This window comes from Pseudophryne corroboree, chromosome 6 (assembly GCF_028390025.1).
Source record: "Pseudophryne corroboree isolate aPseCor3 chromosome 6, aPseCor3.hap2, whole genome shotgun sequence".
NCBI classification, from domain to species: Eukaryota; Metazoa; Chordata; class Amphibia; order Anura; family Myobatrachidae; genus Pseudophryne; species Pseudophryne corroboree.
In genome coordinates, this window is record NC_086449.1 from 221411100 (window position 1) to 221433510 (window position 22411).

At 48.0% G+C, this 22411-nt stretch overlaps 1 protein-coding gene across 4 annotated transcripts in view; it reads right to left on the minus strand.

Annotated features, from left to right (window-relative positions):
- Positions 1 to 22411, minus strand: part of CHD2 (chromodomain helicase DNA binding protein 2) — a 241660-nt gene that overhangs the window by 38231 nt on the left and 181018 nt on the right. For all 4 annotated transcript variants that reach the window (XM_063925729.1, XM_063925730.1, XM_063925728.1 and 1 more), the window contains exons 20-25: positions 21857 to 21928; positions 21537 to 21686; positions 8817 to 8965; positions 3214 to 3310; positions 2748 to 2840; positions 2215 to 2388 (exon numbers count right to left, since the gene is read on the minus strand). In XM_063925729.1, the coding sequence (XP_063781799.1) occupies positions 2215 to 2388; positions 2748 to 2840; positions 3214 to 3310; positions 8817 to 8965; positions 21537 to 21686; positions 21857 to 21928 (735 nt within the window). The remainder of the gene's footprint in view (positions 1 to 2214; positions 2389 to 2747; positions 2841 to 3213; positions 3311 to 8816; positions 8966 to 21536; positions 21687 to 21856; positions 21929 to 22411) is intronic.

Genomic DNA, 22411 nt, shown 5'->3' on the forward strand with positions numbered 1-22411 from the left:
GGATAGTCTCCTGCTTTCTATCAGCAGATTCCTTCAGGGCGGCCGTATCCGAAGACGGTAGTGCCACCTTCTTCGACAAGCGTGTGAGCGCCTTATCCACCCTAGGGGATGTTTCCCAGCGTGACCTATCCTCTGGCGGGAAAGGGTACGCCATTAGTAACCTCTTAGAAATTACCATCTTTTTATCAGGGGAAGCCCACGCTTCTTCACACACTTCATTTAACTCTTCAGATGGAGGAAAAGATACTGGTAGTTTTTTCTCTCCAAACATTATACCCTTTTTTGTGGTACCGGGGGTAACATCAGAAATGTGTAACACATTTTTCATTGCCTCAATCATGTAACGTGTGGCCCTACTGGAAGTTACATTAGTCTCATCGTCGTCGACACTGGAGTCAGTATCCGTGTCGACATCTGTGTCAACCATCTGAGGTAGCGGGCGTTTTAGAGCCCCTGATGGTTTTTTGAGACGCCTGGGCAGGCACAGGCTGAGAAGCCGGCTGTCCCACATTAGGTATGTCGTCAAACCTTTTATGTAAGGAGTCGACACTATCACGTAATTCCTTCCACAGCACCATCCACTCAGGTGTCGACCCCGCAGGGGGTGACATCACATTTACAGGCATCTGCTCCGCCTCCACATAAGCCTCCTCATCAAACATGTCAACACAGCCGTACCGACACACCGCAAACACACAGGGAATGCTCTGACAGAGGACAGGACCCCACAAAGCCCTTTGGAGAGACAGAGAGAGTGTATGCCAGCACACACCAGAGCGCTATATAACACTGGGATCCCACTATCAATGAGTGTTTTCCCTATAGCTGCTTTTTTATATATATTACATATATATATCTATACTGCGCCTAAATTTAGTGCCCTCCCTCTCTTTTTTACCCTTCTGTAGTTTTCTCAGACTGCAGGGGAGAGCCAGGGAGCTTCCTTCCAGCGGAACTGTGAGGGAAAAATGGCGCCAGTGCGCTGAGGGAGAAGCCCCGCCCCCTTTTCGGCGGACTTTCTCCCGCTTTTTCTGTTATACTGGCAGGGGTAATTTTGCATCTATATAGCCCCTGGGACTATATATGATGCATATTTTGCCAGCCAAGGTGTTATCTATTGCCCTCAGGGCGCCCCCCCCCCAGCGCCCTGCACCCATCAGTGACCGAAGTATGAGGTGTACATGAGGAGCAATGGCGCACAGCTGCAGTGCTGTGCGCTACCTTGGTGAAGACTGAAGTCTTCTGCCGCCGATTTTCCGGACCTTCTTCGTGCTTCTGGCTCTGTAAGGGGGACGGCGGCGCGGCTCCGGGAACGAACACCAAGGTCGGGTCCTGCGGTCGATCCCTCTGGAGCTAATGGTGTCCAGTAGCCTGAAAAGAAGCCCAAACTACCACCTGTTAGGTAGGTTCGCTTCTTCTCCCCTTAGTCCCTCGCTGCAGTGAGTCTGTTGCCAGCAGATCTCACTGAAAATAAAAAACCTAAATATACTTTCTTTCTAGGTGCTCAGGAGAGCCCCTAGTGTGCATCCAGCTCGGCCGGGCACAAGAATCTAACTGAGGTCTGGAGGAGGGTCTTAGTGGGAGGAGCCAGTGCACACCAGTAGTCTAAAGCTTTCTTTGTAGTTGTGCCCAGTCTCCTGCGGAGCCGCTAATCCCCATGGTCCTTACGGAGTCCCCAGCATCCACTTAGGACGTTAGAGAAATTATTAAACAAAGGAAAAAACAAGACCTATTCAATGGGGGCTGCAAATGAAGCCCAATTCCTAAGGGCACTTAAAACCCCCCACTGAGGGTCACTTAACAAATGCAGGGGGAGGACTGTCTGTTTAACGCTATAGGTCTATTAAGTATCAGCTCCTATGGTCCCCTCCAGCTACCAATGCTAGTAGTGTGCCACAGATAGGATGTAGGAGAATGGCAGGTTTGGCTGTGTGCATAGACAAACCACCAGCCTGTACACTGGATGCAAGGACTAATGCAAATTTAAATGCCAGCCCAGCTGTGATGTCAGGACCGACATATCGAGAGGCAGATCGCTAAGTGTTTACCTGAATTGGCCATTTTTGATCGGCGTGACAGCGGGTTGGCAGATAGATCTGCCAAGTGTGTACACAGCATTAGCTGGGAGGTGGTGGCACCAGGATAATAAACTTAAGGCTGGGTGGAACTCTTATTTAATTGGGTTCAGACTACAAATTAATCTCTGGGTCCTACCTTTTTGTTCAAACTCCGAATCCTGGGAAGCATGTAAATCTCCTCCAGCTCTTTCTGACGAGCTTCATCTTCTATTTTCTTCCTCTGTCCCTCAGGAATAATGTCATCCCATTCTTTTTGTGCCTGTTCTTCCAGTTCAGTCTCTACGGTTTCCATGGTTGCAAAGTTAGCCACCTGAAGGACAAACCATACAGACATTATGTATGTAGCATGAATGAGATATATGCATGCATGCAATTGCCTTAAGTGGCTTTAGCAGTATAGTCTACACAGCAGGTGTGCCAAATTATTCCTTCCTGTTTAGATTTTCCTAGTCGTTTTATTTAAAACTGGAGTTGAATGGCAAACCACTTTAAAAGAAAAGGAGTAATTATGGCATCCAGAACTCCTAAAGGGATTAGATTGCCTGTGGCCCTAAATTTGGCCACTTATTGCGACCATTGTTCTTATTTGCAATTGATACACCTGTTATTAAGCAGTAAACTAAAACCTGGGGTAATATATAAAAAGGTATATGAATCAGTGAAGTCTACCTTGAATTGAGACAGCAGCTCATCAGTGGCACTGGAACTTGGTTCATTCTCTCTGGTCTCTGCCAAGCGTAGTATCTCATCAATGTCCAGTTCCTATAGGTACACAAGGAAAAACGTCTTAGAGAATATTATCAAATGTGGCATCACTGTCAGGCATGTGTCACAAATAATTTCCTGAAAAAGAAGACCCTGCATCCTAGAATTTAGTGATTTTACTCAGTTATGTAAATTAAACATCAAAACCTAAACATCTTAACGCTCTATGACTTTAATATATAAAAAAAGGGATTCAGATACGGTGTATAGATGTCCTTTACCCAACATGGTACTTTACACCGAGATATATATATGAGTAAAACAACAAATACAGGCATAAAAAAATAAAATTCCTCTAATGCAATAACTAATCTGCCCAAATTTGTGAAGCCTTCACTTACATCTTACACAGACACCAGCTAATTCTAACCTGAGGCTCTGACTCCTCTCCTTCAGGTTCCTTAAAGAGGTCTGCTGCTCCGAACTTCAGAATAGCAGCCAACTCATCCTTGTTAAATGGATTGGAGCTAGAACAAAAAGACAAAAATGGGATTTTGGTACTTACCGATAAATCCTTTTCTCTGATGCCACAGGGGACACTGGAAGTAGATGATGACACTGGGGTATAGACGGTGGCTATAGGGAGCTGGCAGTTTACATTTATTAATAAGTGTAGTGTAAAGGCTCCTCCCGCTCTATCCCCCATCAGCCCTCAGTTTAAGAAATTAGCCGAGAGGAGACGGAAAGCAAGAGAAAGAAAAACTAGAACGGGGAAAAAACACACACAAAACACAATACATACCTGGGCAGAGAGCACTGAGGAACCTGCCAAACAAAGCGGCCAATCTAAAAGCTGGAGCCGCAAATGTGTCATATTTGTAGAAACTAACCAAAGTATAAATCCGAGACCAAGTTTCTGCTCGGCAGAGTGGAGTCGTGGTGATCCCACAACAAGCAGCCCATGACGCTCTTACAGAGCGTATGGAGTCAGCTAAAAGCGACATCAGAGGTCATTGAGCCTTGTTAAGGCAAGCCTGATGAATCGTCAATGGAATCCATTGCGCCAAGTCCACCAGCGGCGGGGTGTGTCATAAAGAACAAACAAAGCATCAGCTGTACGTAAGGCGCCGTTCGGTCCACATAAATCTCCATGGCCCGAACCACAACCAGGGTAGAAGATATATCAGAATCATTCCGTAAGGACGGGATCACAAAAGGCTAGTGGATATGAAAAGCTGAAATGACTTTTGGAAGAAGAAGGTGTCTGTAATTCTGCTCTATTTTCGTGGAAGATTAGGAAAGGTGGCTAATAGAACAATGCACTAAATTCAGAAAACCTCTGAGCGGAAGCCACGGCTAGTAAAAAGACAGTTTTCCAAATAAGGGAGCCAGAGGCTCAAAGAAAACAAGACTGGAGAAATCAAGTACGAGATCCAAGTCCCAAGGTGCCGTGGGTGGTACAAACGGAGGTTGTACCCTGAGAACTCCTTGTAAGAAGGTCTGTACTTCTTGAAGGAGCGCAAATCTGCGCTGGAAGGACATTGACAATGTGGAAACTTTAACCTTCAGAGATCCCAAACACAGTCATGAATCTATTCCTGCTGGAAGAAAAAGCAGAAAATGGAACAGGCAAAAAGATCCCGTTGTAAACCTTCGATGTTCATACTAGGCCACACAAGAATGCCATGTGCGGTGGTAATGGGCTGCTGTAGGAAATTACTACATCCGGCATCCCTTGACGGCACAATATGGCGGCCTCAACAGCCACCCCGTTAAACGTAGTCTCAGTAAATCGGGGTGAACGAAGGGTCCTCGTTGTAACAAAGCTGGACATAGCAGTAGTGGCTACGGATCGCCAGCCGGAAGAGAGCGCAGGTCCGAGAACAAGGCCCTCCGAGGTTAATCTGGTGCAACCAGAATCACCATGGTCAATCCTTGTTTGTCTTGATGACTCAAGGAAGAAGCAGAAAAAGTGGTAACAGGTAGACAAGGGCATATGGCCCAGATACCGTTAGAACGTCCACTGATTCAGCCTGCGGATCCCGTGTCCTGGACAGATACTGTGGAAGTTGATGATTTATGCTGGATGTCATGAGGTCCACTTGGGGGCAACCATTCTAGAGCCCCTTCTCCTGGATGAAGATCCTGTCGAATGAGACAGTCGGCCTCCCAGTTGTCCACACCCAGGAAAAACCCGGTTGAGAGAATAACTTTGTTGTGTTCATCCCACATCAGGATCCGTGCTACTTTTCGTCTGGCCATGCGGCTTCGGGTTCCACCTTGTCTGTTAACATAAGTGACTGTTGTAGCGTTGTTTAACTGTATTCTTACTGCCCTTGTAGTGGGTGTCTTCCAGTAGAGCAGTGTAGCTTGTTCTTAGTTCCAACATCTTCATCATCAACCCTATATACTGGTTTGACAGATGACCCTGGAATTGAAAATCCAGTACAATGACACACCAACCTGTGAAACTGGCATAGGTACTCTGGATAACCCGACCCCACAATCAAATCTCCGGCAATGATATTGTCTATGTAAAGTCACCATAGGAGCGACACCTATGTCCTTGGTGTTAAACGTTTCATCCTGTGAAGTTGCAGATGAGACCTTGAACATTCGATTAGGAGGTCCAGTTGGGGAAATCTTGAAGAAAAATGACCGAACTGTAGAGCTTTGTCTTCTGGAAGGAAAAACCTCCAGCGCACTAATGTCCAGGAAATTCCTAGAAACTCAAGACGCTAAGATGGCAGAAGGTTGGATTCAAGGTTGAAGCCAACTGTGCTGTGCTCAATGTTGCATGCGAATCACGCATGTTCCTGGAGAAGATCCTCGGACAGAGACATAATGAGAAGGTCATCTCTATGTATGAAATAACAGTGACCCCTAAAGATCAAAGATGTGCAATCATGATTGTCAAGATGTAAGATATGGGGAGGCGTCTTCGAACTATCACCTGATGTAGGAGTATGATGGCAGATGTTCAACTTAACAGCTGCCTAACCCCTTTCCATTCTGAGAAGTTGGATGTACACATTCCTAATGTTTAGGGATATTATAAATACCTTGGGTTCTAGGCTCGCAATGACTGACTTGATTGATTCCATCTTGAATTGGTAGTAAGTCACCAACTGGTTAAGGGAGTTTTGGATGGGACATACCAATCCATCTGGTCTTTAAAACCACAGACAGGTCTGAAAAGTAGCCCTGTCCCCTCTGAACAAGAAAGACAGGCACCAATAATGCTGTGTTCATGAGGGTTTGAATTGCCCCCTAAAGGGCTAACCTCTTGTGTGAAAAAACAAACTTGTGGAGAAAACTCAATCCTAAATTGCAAACCCACCTATCGTTGGATAAGCGAATACCGCAAGTGGGCCCCCAGGTGCACAAGGACTGTGTGCTCTAAAAGAGCAGAAAAAAAGGTCCTGTATAGGTCTAGGCTGTGGAGTAATCATCGTAGAATTGTAGAATTTCCTCCAGTGGCCTGAGATAGTCATTTATAAAATTCAGGGCTAAAAAGGATCTTTCCTGTGAACCAAAGTGCTTCTACAGCCCTCCCAGACTCTGCAGCCGCCTGCCATGTGCGTAACCAAAATGCTCTTCCGGCTGCGATATCGGATGCTGAAATCCTAGAACAGCCCTGATCAATGTTTGTAGAAACATCGGGTTGGGGATAGAATCCTAGTGGCCGGGATCCCGGAGGTCAGTGTACCGACAACGGGATCATAGCTGTCAAAATGCCGGCAGCGCGGCAAGCGTTAGAAAGCCCCTTGCGGGCTCGGTGGTTCACCACAAGTTCTATTCCCACTCTATGGGTGTCATGGACACCCATGAGTGGGAATAGCCCTGGCGCAACTGTTGGTATTCTCGGCAGTCGGGATCCTGGCATCGGTATTCTGACCGCCGGGATATTAACTACATCCTAAAAAACATCTCCCAGATAGACTGATTTTTTGGTTGTTGATTTGATGGATCCTTTAATGGAAATCAAGGAATCCACCTATGGTGGATCTTACCATTCCCCATCATAGACGCTGGAAAGGGACAGTGTGAGAGAAAAGGTTTTGGCATGAGAAAAACACTTATCTGGATTCTCCCAAGCCACAGAAAGCAGATCATGAAGCTTCTTGGAAAAAGGATACATTACAGTGACGTGTCCGAAGAAACCGGCACAACCATGTCAGCAATTCTTAATATCCTTTGGATTTCATAATGAAAGCTTCCGTTGTCTGTCCAGCAGAAGAATCCATAAACTGCACCAAATCGTCCATTGATCTGGCTGGGCTGGTTCAGTGGAAACCGAAGAAAGCGGAACTGACAGAGGACCCTGTGAAGAGCCCTCCGATCTGGCTGCCTCCCTTCTCTACATGATCCAATAAACCTACTAGTATATTTTTGGATCGTGGGAGGAGTCCGGAGTACCCGAAGGAAAAACATGCAAGTACGGGGAGAAAATAAAAACTCCACACACTTTGGGACATGGTGGGAATCGAACTCCTGACCTCAGTGCTGTGAAGCAATAATGCTAACCATTACACCATCTGGTACTGGTGTCCTGTCTGTCACTGTCAGGGAACTATATAGACACACACTCATCACTCAGAAAAACACAGCAGTAGAAAAGAGATTAGGCAGAGAGAATAGAGGGAGAGCTAAACTACTCTCCACGTGTGGCACCCTAGCTTACTGCTAGTCTACACCCCTGTATCATACAGCTTCTATAAGGCTAGTGAACCAGGGATATTGCAGTGGAATTACTGATGCAGATGCAGCTTTAAGATTGATCTTAGCCTTCTTAGAGCGGGATTCATACTCAGGATCGCCTGCTTACTGAATACTATTGTTAGCTCACTAAGCCACTGGAGCTCTGCTGGAGAGAGGAGACAGAAAATATGAATTGAGCAAAGCAACAACACTGCCTCTTGCTAGGGAGCCCACCCTGCTTAGATTGACTTAGGCAAAGACCGTTTGTTGTGACTCCGCCCCTTACTCACTGCTGCCCCAGGGACCAGCTCTTTTGGGTTCCCTGCAGTATGCCATAATCAGCCGCCCATCCGGCTGAAAACCCTGCACTAACCGCGGCCACTACCACTGCACGTACTACCCCCGCACCTATTACTGCCGTGTTGACCGCCACTATAGTCCTGCGTCTGCCGCTGCAATCAGCGGTGCTGATGGCGGCTATTTTATGTGCTTAGGCGCCAAGCACTGCAGGGTGGTGGGGGGCTAGTTAGCTGAACACATGAACCGCTGCACAATGAACCTGGCTGTATCACAGGGGCACAGCTTTGGGAATTACAGCGTCCCGTTGGCATGGCTTGCGGGTGAGTGATAGCATTCCCTGCTAGCCAGGATAAGGCTGCAGCAGTAGCTTCACACAGTGCGCTGTGTGTTTAGCACGCTATGGGTCCCCAGACTCCTGTTTGGGACCGTGCTCTTCTGTCCCCGCTAATGGTGCTCAGCGCGGCAGGGAAAGAGGTGGGGGGCGTATGGCCGCTCTTCACTCACCTCTTTACCTCAGGAATGCAGCCAGTAACGGTAGCGATGGCAGGAGCTTCTCTGACATGCCGTGACAGCCTTCTCCTGCTACTGCCAGACACTTGAAACCCGGAACCCACTTCTCTTATAAGTGGCGAAGGACTCTATACTTGAGACCCAGACACCACTTTATTTATAAGTGGCGAAGCACTCTCCTAGGACACTAATATTATGGGATCTGGTCCCAGAGAAAAGAAAAAGTAAAAATATAAAATAAAATAAAAAGGATTAAGGCTGGAGCCCAGCCTAATGTGCCCGATTCCCTCTGCACATTTCAAAAACTGAGGGCTGATGGGGGACAGAGGGGGAGGAGCCTTAATACTTCTTAATACATTTTAACTGCCAGCTCCCTATACCCCAGTGTCATCATCTACTTCCAGTGCTCCCTACTGGCTGAATGAGAAAAGTTATTAACATAAGTAAACATATGACAAATGCACGTGCAAAAGGCAGCAAAAGCAGAGCTCACCAGATTTACTAAAATTATTTTATGCTTACTTTGTACTTCCGGAGTTGTTTTCCAGCACAGTCCGGCCAGTGGTATCCATTCGTTGGATTACAAGATGGTCGAGGACCATCTTCTTCTTTGCCCGTTCTATAATCTCTTCTTCTACGGTTCCCTTCGTCACCAGTCGGTAAATATTTACCTGTAATGAACATCAATAACTTGTAAAATACCACAAACATCTAAATATAAATGATAACACAAGTTAAAATAAATCATGTTGAAATGCCTGTAAACATGTAAATGCTCGTTCAGACAAATTCCATAATTTAACCAATTTGTCTGTACAACCGTTTGTCCGTTTTCCAGTGCCTGGCAGCAAATGTTCGATTGTCATTTGCTCCCATATGTTACCAGATTTTCATTCCAACCAGTCAGATTGGACAGATGGTCTGCCAGATAATTGTATAGTGTATGTCCAGCTTTAGGCTGAAAAGAGGATTTAAAAAAAAAAAAAAAAATCCTAAATAGATCATGAACAAGGCTGTGCTCACCTCTCAGACACCCTTTATGTCATGGAAACAGCAAAAACAAGGCCTCCCAAACCACTTTCCATGAGATAATTTTTAAGTCCACTAATTCACATGGTTCAAAAGGAAGCACTCAAGTCACAAGTGGCTACTAGAGGAGTAAATGGTGGTCGTAAAAGAGATATACCCTGCAAAAAATGTCTGTACTTCTTGACTATGTTATTCTCCTTGAGCATTTCTGGAAGAAAATGGAGCAGGCGGAAAGCTGACCCTTTAAATCAGGATTTTGGTACTTACCGATAAATCCCTTTCTCCGATTCCACAGGGGCCACTGGAGTGTAGTTACAATGGGGAAATAGTAGGCAGTAAATGGGAGCTGGCACTTTAAAATTCTCACACTGTGGCTAGCTCCTCCCCTACTATCTCCCCTCCAAGGCAGTCTACGTAAAACTGTGCCCGATGAGAGATGGAATAAACAAACCTTAAGGTAGAGGAGGTTAATGACGCCCTGTAAACCAGGATAACCCAAACTAAACCTGGAACAGAACCTGACAAAAAACCAGGCTAGCCTGAACTCAACAAGCAGTCATATGGTGATCTGCAAACCTTTAAGCAAAATACAAGGAGAAACAGCTCTGGGCGGGCGTCCAGTGGCCCCTGTGGAATCGGAGAAAGGGATTTATCGGTAAGTACCAAAATCCTGATTTCTCCTTCATCCACTAGGGGCCACTGGAGTGTAGTTACAATGGGGACGTCCCAGAGCTCCCAAAAACGGGTGGGAGAGCGCTGAGAGTCCTGTAAAAACTGCTCGGCCAAACTGTGATGCAGAGGCCGCAAAAGTGTCAAACTTGTAGAATTTGACAAAACGAATGTCGGTCTGACCAAGTAGCCGCCCGACAAAGTATTCATGGAGACCCCACGGGCAGCCGCCCACGAAGGTCTTACAACGCGCGTAAAGTGCGCTGAAATGGAAAACGGAGGCTCCCTAGCAACTGCCAAGAAGACTGTCTGATGGTCAGATGTATCCAACGGCCCAGCGTATGCTGGGACCCCGGCTATTTAGCACGGGAGCATCGTACAGAGACAAAGAAGAAAAACACTTCGTCGAATAGCCGAAGACCTCTGTAGAGAGAGTCGGCGAGCCCTAACAAGCCTTCAAAGAGGACCGAAAAACACTAGTGTCAGATTTATCTGAAAAATGGATATCCCCTCTGGAAGAAACGACTGCTGAGGCCGAAGCTCAGCCGGGGGAGTTGCCAATAGAGTACTCCCTGAAAAAGAGGCCGAACTTACGGTCGCTAGACTAATCTCTTTTGGAAGAAAACCGAAAAAGGCAGAGAGCTAAAATTCCGGTCATTGTGGTCTGAAGCGCAGCGGAGCCAAATCTCCCAGAGAAACCACAGATGAATGGTAACTGAAAGAAGGGGAAAAACCCCTTTTAACCTTATTATGTCCCATAAAGTTTTCCAAAAGTGGCAAAAGCGAGAAGAGGTAACAGACTTCTGAAATCGGTGCCCAGTAGGCCTAACCGAACTAGGGAACTCCTCCCTTCTGAGGTCTCGTGAACAGTCACCCGTTTAAACGAAACAAGTGTAAGATTGAACAAAGAAAAAAAGGACCCAGTTGAAGTAGACAGTCCAGTCGAGGTAGGAGCCCAGGCTCCTCTACTGACAACAGGTGTATCTGTATCTTCAAGTCATGCGTGGCCCAACCAGCGCCACCGAGAGGACTAGCACACATAATTCCCTCCTGTGTTACAGAACATGAGGTAGAAATAGAAAAATAGGCAGGATAGAGTAACCAGAAAACTCCCCGGAGCCCTGGGGGCCTCCTCGGCTACTGCCGCCAGAGCTCACGTCCGAGAGTAGTAAAGGGTTAAAGAGTCAGTCAGAACGCCCTGAGGTCGATCCGAAATCTCCGCCCACAGCGGACCGGCTGACAAAACTCCGGGGAATGTTCCCTCACCCGGGAGTCTGACCTGGTGGCTTGACCTGGAAAGAAGATTGTTGTCCCCCGCTCAGAGAGGAATGTAGGCGACCACTCATTGCGTCGCAACTTGATTGAAGGAATAGAGTACCTGGTCCCGAGGAAGGAAAAATCCTCTGACGAACCGTGTTGAGAAACGTCTACGAGGAGCATAGATAGGATCTGTGTCGAACCAGAAGCTCCTGGATCCTCCGGATATTCCGAAGCCACCTAATGTACAGAGTGGGATAGTAGCAGTAGATTGTCCCATTAGGGAACCAACGTCACCTACTGTCCTTGAAAAAGAGTTATTGTGCGATCTTCCTGAACCCTGTGGGAGCGGAAGAGAGAGACCGAAAGGAAAGGACTGACAGCGAAAATGAGAATCCTGTAATGCGACTCTGAGGAAAGCCCGTCTAACGGAAATCAGCAAACAGGCATCCCTGAAGACAAGGGACACGTAAAACCCCCTTTCTTGTTCAAAACTAGCAATCACAGACTGAAAGGATTGTAAGGCCAGAATAGGCCTGGCCTAGTCAACTGGCTTCGGAACGTGAACAGAAAACAAAGGCCTGAGTACTGTCCCGATTCAAAGAATATCTGAGAAACAGGGATCAACATCCTTTTCGGTTAAAAGCATATGGAGTGCCACCTGCAGTATGACTCTCTTGATTCCTGAAAAGGTTGTACAGCAAAATCTAGTCTGTAACCGCCCAATCCTTCTCAGTACTCCCCGTAGGACCACCGACATGTGCCTACCCTGGGACCCTCCAGCTGGTAGGAAGGTTGACCTGTAGTGAGTGTATAGGATGACCTAAACTCGGACTGGACCGAGGATGTTGAACCGCTGCTTCAGCCTGTCACCCTGGCGACATAGATATCGTGTGTGGAGTCGAAAGCTTGAAAGGCACGGAAAGATCTAGATGAAAAACCGATAAAGGTCTGTCCTGAAGCTGGGGCAGCAGTAGGAGAAAGAAAAGTGGACTTACCTCCAATGGTTCAAGAAATCCTGCAGATAGTTCCTTCCCCTGAACCATCTGCCCCGTAGGATTTCATGTTCACCTGTCACTGTCGCAGCCCCAGAGGTCGTCTGGTTAAGACAGCCCAAGCGAAAATGCAGGTTCCGAGTCTGCAGACGTGGAGACCTCCAAAGAAGATAAAGCAGAATCGTGATTCTGACCTGTACCAAAATATCAGTTTCCTGATGCGAAATATCCTGTAACCTAGAGGACAATTGGTCCACAACCTACCTGCTCCGGACAAGGTAGAACCCTGCTGCCGTATATGCTTCGATGGATACCTGAGCAATGTTGCCTCAGGAAAACGGCAGCTTGTTGGACCGGTGATACCTCGAGGGTAAACCTTGGAGAGGTTCTGATCCCATTTCCCTCCTTCTGCGGGGAAAAGATAGGAAAACAAACATTGTTTTATACCTGAAATTGTATATGCGGGTGTCTGCAAGCCGCCTACCGGAGCCTGTCCAGCTCATCCGAAACTGGACCATTTCGTCATCGGCGCCGAACCCTGATGGATCTGACGTGTCCGCCTTCTTTACCTGCAGTATCAGACAAACTGCTGTATAATGCACCTGGATATTCTGAGACACTGGTTGAGATTGCACCGAAAACAGACATCCACTGTATCCTGGGCATCTCTCGTCTCCTCCCCGAGGGGCCTTTCCACTGCCGAGTCGTGTAATCTGGGAGGCTAGCAAGGTTCTTTTAGAAACCTGGAGAGGTGAAATGACGTTGCGTAATCTGAGCTGTTCCAACAGGAGTGTCCTGCAGGTGCGTGGAGGGCTAAGCAGATGGCTCCACCGCATACTTCACACCTAAAAGGGAATTCTTGGACTATCCCAGGTGAGACAAACGAAAGGAGAAAAGGTGGGTTAAATAAACACAGCGCTATGTAAGGTCTGCACTATAATGTGTAGAGACCTACACAATTCCATATAAACTTTCTAGTGAACCCGTAGCGCTGCGCTGTTCTACTGACTGAGCTATTTGTGCTCTGTTGGGATTCAAAACCCCGGTCCCCCTGTTGAGATACCCGCTACTAGCGTACTGAGCCGCAACGCTAAAAGTATCTGTTGTGGTACTTGAACCCAGGCCTCTGTGGTTGGGTGTTTAGGGGATTAGTGTGCTGAGCCACACTGTTTTATATATACACATTCCCCAAATTGCCAATAGCATTAGTACCCAGTGACACCAAGGAATAATAAAGGGAAGGCAACACCCCGCCCTGTATGTAGCGTATCGCTAATTAAGGTGCACCAGATGTTTTTGGAGGTTCCGCTGGCTTTTCAAAATGGTGGCCAGCCTGCGAGAAGAGATGGGGGAAAGTGTTATGTGGCAAGGCGGGGCATTTTGTCGTTATAAAACATTGCGGAAGTGGTTTATTTTACCCCTATATCTGGCATTGTATGCATATATATCTAAATATATATATATATATATTACACCCGCACACATACAAATATCTATATACACAAACAAACACCCAACAGGGTAGATAAATACTGTGTGAAAAACTGTTATTGCACACTAGATTTAAATCCTTAATGAGCTGATCCCCAGCTCCTGTTATATAGCAGGCTCCCTGATCTACAGCCTTTTGTATGGAATGCCGGGCAGAGGACTCTCATGCAGGAAGGAATGGCTGCCAAAGTGAGATATACACAATATCTTATCTCCCTGCACAGAAAACTAAAATCCCCCTTTGTGACAATGAGCGCTGGGAGCCACCGCCGGGAGCCCGCTGAGCAAAGCAGGAATGTCAGCCTCACCTTTTAAATGTGCTGGAGCGGCCGGGGAGCGGAGGTACTGGAGCGGCCGTGGAGCGGAAGTGCTGGAGAGGCCGGAGTACGCGCTGCTGGAGCGGCCGGGGACTTGTACGCGCTGCTGCAGCTGCCGCGGCCGGGGGACGGAGAGCGCTGAGCCTACAGCGCGGGAGTTAGCTCCGCCCCCCCGCTCCAGCGCCAATTTCAAAAATGAAACCCGCTGCACATGAAGCGGGAAGCGACTGTATCTCCCCGGCCGCCTGTATGCTGCGGCCGGGGAGCGGAGAGTGCTTGGCACCGAACGGAGCGGGAGTTAGCTCCGCCCCCTCCACTATTGGCGCCCAATTCAAACTTTTTTATTTTGTGTAAAAATAAGCTCTGCATAACCGGCTGCCTGTATACTGCGGCCGGGGAGTGGAGATCGCTGAGCCCGTTTACAGAGCGGGCTGAAGCTCCCATCTAAAACCCCAAATGCGCCCTTTATACGCTCCGGTGTAGGGGGCCACATATGCAAACATTAAAACAGACAGTGGAAGGAGGGGGGGGGGGGGGGGGGGTAGAGGGGAGAGATTGTACTCACCGCTGTCCTTCCCGATACACGCCGCACTTAGCGGTGTTACACTGCTCGACAGAGCGGCCCCGACACGCGCCGCACGCAGCGGTGTCTGCTGGTGTAGCGGCCCGACACGCGCCGCACGCAGCGGTGTCCGGCCCTTTATACTCACCGCTGCCATGCTGCCGGAATCTTCTGCTGGATGGAGTGGCCCCGACACGCGCCGCACGCAGCGGTGTCCGGCCAACTCAGGAGAGCTCAGTGTCTCCCTCAGCCTGGGCCCATCCCGAGCCGCACGCAGCTGCGATGGGACCCCGCCGGCAGCTCCCACGGTGCAGACTGGCAGTGGCAGAGCTGCCAGTCTGTGAGTGTAAGAAAGAAAAATAAAATAATAAAGAAAAAAGAAAAATTTCTTCAGCTAAACCCAAGTGAACCAGCTCACATCGGGCACTAACTAAGACTGCCTTGGAGGGGAGATAGTAGGGGAGGAGCTAGCCACAGTGTGAGAATTTTAAAGTGCCAGCTCCCATTTACTGCCTACTATTTCCCCATTGTAACTACACTCCAGTGGCCCCTAGTGGATGAAGGAGAAAAAAATAAGAATTTACTTACCGATAATTCTATTTCTCATAGTCCGCAGTGGATGCTGGGACTCCGTAAGGACCATGGGGAATAGCGGCTCCGCAGGAGACTGGGCACAAAAGTAAAAGCTTGAACTAGCTGGTGTGCACTGGCTCCTCCCCCTATGACCCTCCTCCAAGCCTCAGTTAGGATACTGTGCCCGGACGAGCGTACATAATAAGGAAGGATATTGAATCCCGGGTAAGACTCATACCAGCCACACCAATCACACCGTACAACCTGTGATCTGAACCCAGTTAACAGTATGATAAACGAAGGAGCCTCTGAAAAGATGGCTCACAACAATAATAACCCGAATTTTGTAACAATAACTATATACAAGTATTGCAGACAATCCGCACTTGGGATGGGCGCCCAGCATCCACTACGGACTATGAGAAATAGAATTATCGGTAAGTAAATTCTTATTTTCTCTAACGTCCTAAGTGGATGCTGGGACTCCGTAAGGACCATGGGGATTATACCAAAGCTCCCAAACGGGCAGGAGAGTGCGGATGACTCTGCAGCACCGAATGAGAGAACTCCAGGTCCTTCTCAGCCAGGGTATCAAATTTGTAGAATTTAGCAAACGTGTTTGCCCCTGACCAAGTAGCTGCTCGGCAAAGTTGTAAAGCCGAGACCCCTCGGGCAGCCGCCCAAGATGAGCCCACCTTCCTTGTGGAATGGGCTTTTACAGATTTTGGCTGTGGCAGGCCTGCCACAGAATGTGCAAGCTGAATTGTACTACAAATCCAACGAGCAATCGTCTGCTTAGAAGCAGGAGCACCCAGCTTGTTGGGTGCATACAGGATAAACAGCGAGTCAGATTTCCTGACTCCAGCCGTCCTGGAAATATATATTTTCAGGGCCCTGACTACGTCCAGTAACTTGGAGTCCTCCAAGTCCCTAGTAGCCGCAGGCACCACAATAGGCTGGTTCACGTGAAACGCTGAAACCACCTTTGGGAGAAATTGAGGACGAGTCCTCAATTCTGCCCTATCCGTGTGAAAAATCAGGTAAGGGCTTTTATAAGATAAAGCCGCCAATTCTGAGACACGCCTGGCTGAAGCCAGGGCTAACAGCATTACCACCTTCCATGTGAGATATTTTAATTCCACAGTGGTGAGTGGTTCAAACCAATGTGATTTTAGGAACCCCAAAACCACATTGAGATCCCAAGGTGCCACCGGGGGCACAAAAGGAGGCTGTATATGCAGTACCCCTTTGACAAACGTCTGGACTTCAGGCACTGAATCCAGTTCTTTTTGGAAGAAAATCGACAGGGCCGAAATTTGAACCTTAATGGACCCTAATTTTAGGCCCATAGACAGTCCTGTTTGCAGGAAATGTAGGAAGCGACCCAGTTGAAATTCCTCTGTAGGGGCCTCTTTGGCCTCACACCACGCAACATATTTTCGCCAAATGCGGTGATAATGTTTCGCGGTTACATCCTTCCTGGCCTTTATCAGGGTAGGGATGACTTCTTCTGGAATGCCTTTTTCCTTCAGGATCCGGCGTTCAACCGCCATGCCGTCAAACGCAGCCGCGGTAAGTCTTGGAACAGACAAGGTCCCTGCTGGAGCAGGTCCTTTCTTAGAGGTAGAGGCCACGGGTCCTCCGTGAGCATCTCTTGAAGTTCCGGGTACCAAGTCCTTCTTGGCCAATCCGGAACCACGAGTATAGTTCTTACTCCTCTCCTTTTTATGATTCTCAGTACTTTTGGTATGAGAGGCAGAGGAGGGAACACATACACTGACTGGTACACCCATGGTGTTTCCAGAGCGTCCACCGCTATTGCCTGAGGGTCCCTTGACCTGGCGCAATATCTGTCTAGTTTTTTGTTGAGACGGGACGCCATCATGTCCACCTTTGGTTTTTCCCAACGGTTTACCATCTCTTGGAAGACTTCTGGATGAAGTCCCCACTCCCCCGGGTGAAGGTCGTGTCTGCTGAGGAAGTCCGCTTCCCAGTTGTCCACTCCCGGAATGAACACTGCTGACAGTGCTATCACATGATTCTCCGCCCAGCGAAGAATCCTTGCAGCTTCTGCCATCGCCCTCCTGCTTCTCGTGCCGCCCTGTCTGTTTACGTGGGCGACTGACGTGATGTTGTCCGATTGGATCAATACCGCCTGACCCTGAAGCAGGGGTTTTGCTTGACTTAGGGCATTGTAAATGGCCCTTAGTTCCAGAATGTTTATATGAAGAGATGTTTCCATGCTTGACCACAAGCCCTGGAAATTTTGTCCCTGTGTGACTGCTCCCCAGCCTCTCAGGCTGGCATCTGTGGTCACCAGGATCCACTCCTGAATGCCGAATCTGCGGCCCTCTAGTAGATGAGCACTCTGCAGCCACCACAGAAGAGACACCCTTGTCCTTGGCGACAGGGTTATCCGCTGATGCATCTGAAGATGCGATCCGGACCATTTGTCCAGAAGATCCCACTGAAACGTTCTTGCATGGAATCTTCCGAATGGAATCGCTTCGTAAGAAGCCACCATTTTTCCCAGGACCCTCGTGCACTGATACCTGGCCTGGTTTTAGGAGATTCCTGACTAGCTCGGATAACTCCCTGGCCTTCTCCTCTGGGAGAAACACCTTTTTCTGGACTGTGTCCAGAATCATTCCTAGGAACAGGAGACGTGTCGTTGGAATCAGCTGCGATTTTGGAATATTTAGAATCCACCCGTGCTGACGTAACACTAACTGAGATAGTGCTACTCCGACTTCTAACTGTTCCCTGGACCTTGCCCTTATCAGGAGATCGTCCAAGTAAGGGATAATTAAAACGCCTTTTCTTCGAAGAAGAATCATCATTTCGGCCATTACCTTGGTAAAGACCCGAGGTACCGTGGACAATCCAAACGGCAGCGTCTGAAACTGATAATGACAGTTTTGTACTACAAACCTGAGGTACCCTTGGTGAGAAGGGTAGATTGGGACGTGGAGATAAGCATCTTTGATGTCCAGAGACACCATATAGTCCCCTTCTTCCAGGTTTGCTATCACTGCTCTGAGTGACTCCATCTTGAATTTGAACCTCTTTATGTAAGTGTTCAAGGATTTTAGATTTAAAATTGGTCTCACCGAGCCGTCCGGCTTCGGTACCACAAACAGCGTGGAATAATACCCCTTTCCCTGTTGTAGGAGAGGTACCTTGATTATCACCTGCTGGGAATACAGCTTGTGAATGGCTTCCAAAACTGCCTCCCTGTCGGAGGGAGACTTTGGTAGAGCAGACTTCAGGAACCGGCGAGGGGGAGACGTCTCGAATTCCAGTTTGTACCCCTGTGATACTACCTGCAGAATCCAGGGGTCCACTTGCGAGTGAGCCCACTGCGCGTTGAAATTTTTGAGACGGGCCCCCACCGTGTCCGAGTCTGCTTGTAAAGCCCCAGCGTCATGCTGAAGACTTGGCAGAAGCAGAGGAGGGCTTCTGCTCGTGGGAAGAGGCTGCCTGGTGCAGTCTTTTTCCTCTTCCTCTGCCCCGGGGCAGAAATGAGTGGCCTTTTGCTCGCCTGTACTTATGGGAACGAAAGGACTGAGTTTGAAAAGACGGTGTCTTTTTCTGCTGAGAGGTGACCTGGGGTAAAAAGGTGGACTTTCCGGCCGTTGCCGTGGCCACCAGGTCCGATAGACCGGCCCCAAATAACTCCTCCCCTTTAAACGGCAATACTTCCATATGTCGTTTGGAATCCGCATCCCCTGACCACTGTCGCGTCCATAATGCTCTTCTGGCAGAAATGGACATAGCACTCACTCTTGATGCCAGGGTGCAAATATCCCTCTGTGCATCACGCATATATAGTAATGCATCCTTCAAATGCTCTATAGTTAGTAATATACTGTCCCTATCCAGGGTATCAATATTTTCAGTCAGGGAATCCGACCACGCCACTCCAGCACTGCACATCCAGGCTGATGCGATTGCTGGTCGCAGTATAACACCAGTATGTGTGTATATACCCTTCAGGATATTTTCCAGCCTTCTATCCGCTGGTTCTTTGAGGGCGGCCGTATCAGGAGACGGTAACGCTACTTGTTTAGATAAACGTGTGAGCGCTTTATCTACTCTAGGGGGTGTTTCCCAACGCGCCCTAACCTCTGGCGGGAAAGGGTATAGTGCCAATAATTTATTAGAAATTAGCACTTTTTTATCGGGGGAAACCCACGCTTTATCACACACCTCATTTAATTCATCTGACTCAGGAAAAGCTACTGGTAGTTTTTTCACTCCCCACATAATACCCTTCTTTGTGGTACTTGTAGTGTCAGAAATGTTCAATGCCTCCTTCATTGCCGTGATCATGTAACGTGTGGCCCTACTGGACATTACGTTTGTCTCCTCACCGTCGACACTGGACTCAGTATCCGTGTCTGGGTCTGTGTCGACCCACTGAGGTAACGGGCGTTTTATCGCCCCTGACGGTGTCTGAGACGCCTGGACAGGCACTAATTGATTTGTCGGCTGTCTCATGTCGTCAACAGTTTTTTGTAAAGTGCTGACATTGTCACGTAGTTCTTTAAATACAACCATCCAGTCAGGTGTCGACTCCCTAGGGGGTGACATCACTAATACAGGCAATTGCTCTGCTTCCACATCATTTTCCTCCTCATACATGTCGACACAATCGTACCGACACCCAGCACACACACAGGGAATGCTCTGATAGAGGACAGGACCCCACTAGCCCTTTGGGGAGACAGAGGGAGAGTTTGCCAGCACACACCAGAGCGCTATATATATATATATATATATAGGGATAACCTTATATAAGTGTTACTCCCTTTTATAGCTGCTGTTTATAATTTAGCTGCCAATAGTGCCCCCCCTCTCTCGTTTTTACCCTGATTCTGTAGGGACTGCAGGGGAGAGTCAGGGAGCCGTCCTTCCAGCGGAACTGTGAGGGAAAATGGCGCTTGTGTGCTGAGGAGATAGGCTCCGCCCCTTCACGACGGCCTTATCTCCCGCTTTTTTCTGGAAAACTGGCAGGGGTTAAATACATCCATATAGCCCAGGAGCTTTATGTGATGTATTTCTTTTGCCATCCTAAGGTATTTCTGTTTTTATTGCGTCTCAGGGCGCTCCCCACCAGCGCCCTGCACCCTCAGTGACCGGAGTGTGAAGTGTGCTGAGAGCAATGGCGCACAGCTGCAGTGCTGTGCGCTACCTTAGTTGAAGACAGGAACGTCTTCTGCCGCCGATTTCACCGGACCTCTTCGTTCTTCTGGCTCTGTAAGGGGGCCGGCAGCGCGGCTCCGGGACCCATCCAGGCTGAACCTGTGATCGTCCCTCTGGAGCTAATGTCCAGTAGCCTAAGAAACCCAATCCACTCTGCACGCAGGTGAGTTCGTTTCTTCTCCCCTTAGTCCCACGATGCAGTGAGCCTGTTGCCAGCAGGACTCACTGAAAATAAAAAACCTAAAATAAACTTTTACTCTAAGCAGCTCAGGAGAGCCACCTAGCATGCACCCTTCTCGTTCGGGCACAAAAATCTAACTGAGGCTTGGAGGAGGGTCATAGGGGGAGGAGCCAGTGCACACCAGCTAGTTCAAGCTTTTACTTTTGTGCCCAGTCTCCTGCGGAGCCGCTATTCCCCATGGTCCTTACGGAGTCCCAGCATCCACTTAGGACGTTAGAGAAATGTAATATTAACTCTTTGTTCTCTGCAAAACAAGCTACCTGGAAAATAGTTGGAAAGTACTTTCTCTCACACCAACTGACCTAAAGGCCCATACACACTGGGCGATTTTGAGCTGAAAGCGGTTCACTTTTGGCGTGTGGAGCTGCTTTCAGCTCAAAGCCGCCCAGTGTGTATGGACAAGCGATGAGCGCTGATGCGCACTCCCGCTTCATCGCTGGCGGCCACCGTTCATCTGCTGGTATTACCAGTAGATGAACGGCGAGGTGAACAGCTTTCCATAGCGTCCTGCTATGGAAAGCCGCTCACATCGCTGGGAAGGGGGGGAAAGCGCTCAGTGTGTATGCACTGAGTGCTTTTCAGCCCAGCGATGTCAGAAATCATCGCTGTGCATATACGCTGGGCAAAAACGCCCAGTGTGTATGCACCTTGAGTCTTTCAGACCCTGTGATTGCTATTAGTCAAAGCAGGTTTGCTGTCTCAGAGCATGGTCGGTAACACATTGTCAGAGAAACCTCTTATTGTTCAGGATCAGGATTTCAACAACCACACATTCAAAGCCTACTAACTATAGACTGGTGGGTTACATTCATGAAGTCATATTAGATTGCACAGTGCATAATGGTGAGGTAGCACATATGTATTTTTTTTTTTTTTTTAAACCTAGCTTGCCGTGTAGCTGACCTGTTTCTTCTGACCAATCCTGTGAGCTCTAGCTTGAGCCTGCAAATCATTCTGAGGATTCCAGTCAGAGTCGAAAATTACAACGGTGTCGGCGGACGCCAAGTTTATTCCAAGACCACCAGCACGTGTGGAAAGTAAGAAACAGAAATCCTAAACATTACAGAAAGAGATTGTCAGAATTGGGCATTTGAGTGCTGAGGAGAGTAGTTACAAGTGCTAAACAAAACTTTACATAAAACTATATATATATCATTAATCACAATGTATACATTTGCTGAAATGGTTTACACTGAAAACCATACAAATACCCTCTCTCTCACCTCTGAGCCTTCAGCATTAAAGTGATCCAGCGCTTGTTTCCGAAGCTCTCCTTTTATTGAGCCATCGAGTCTCTGTAATAGAACACTAATCAGAATCAGAGGATGTCAGAAGCAATTCAATATGAATAGATCATAGCCCTAATACTCCAGTATTATAAATAGCCTTCATATTCTGAGCACCTCATGAACATACCCTGGAGATAGAAGCATCCTGTGACCAGAGAGATCACTTTGCAAAGTGTTGGTCAACTAGCTCTTCTTAACTCTTTTGCTACTAACCACTCTCAGTCACCCCGTCACTTTGTGACATTATGGCCATCATCTATAAGAATTTAGTAACATTATAACAAAATGTTCTTCACTACAGCTGTACCCTTCTAATGCGTTTATAACAGAAGACACACCTCACTATTGTGAAATATGTCAGCACATTAAATAAGTTTCCTTTGGAGCAGTCAACAAACCCTTTTTCCTGTATCATTTCTAGGTGCTCACAGACTAAAGCACATCACTTTGTGCAGCCTAATTTCCATCCACTAGATTTCTATTGGTTCT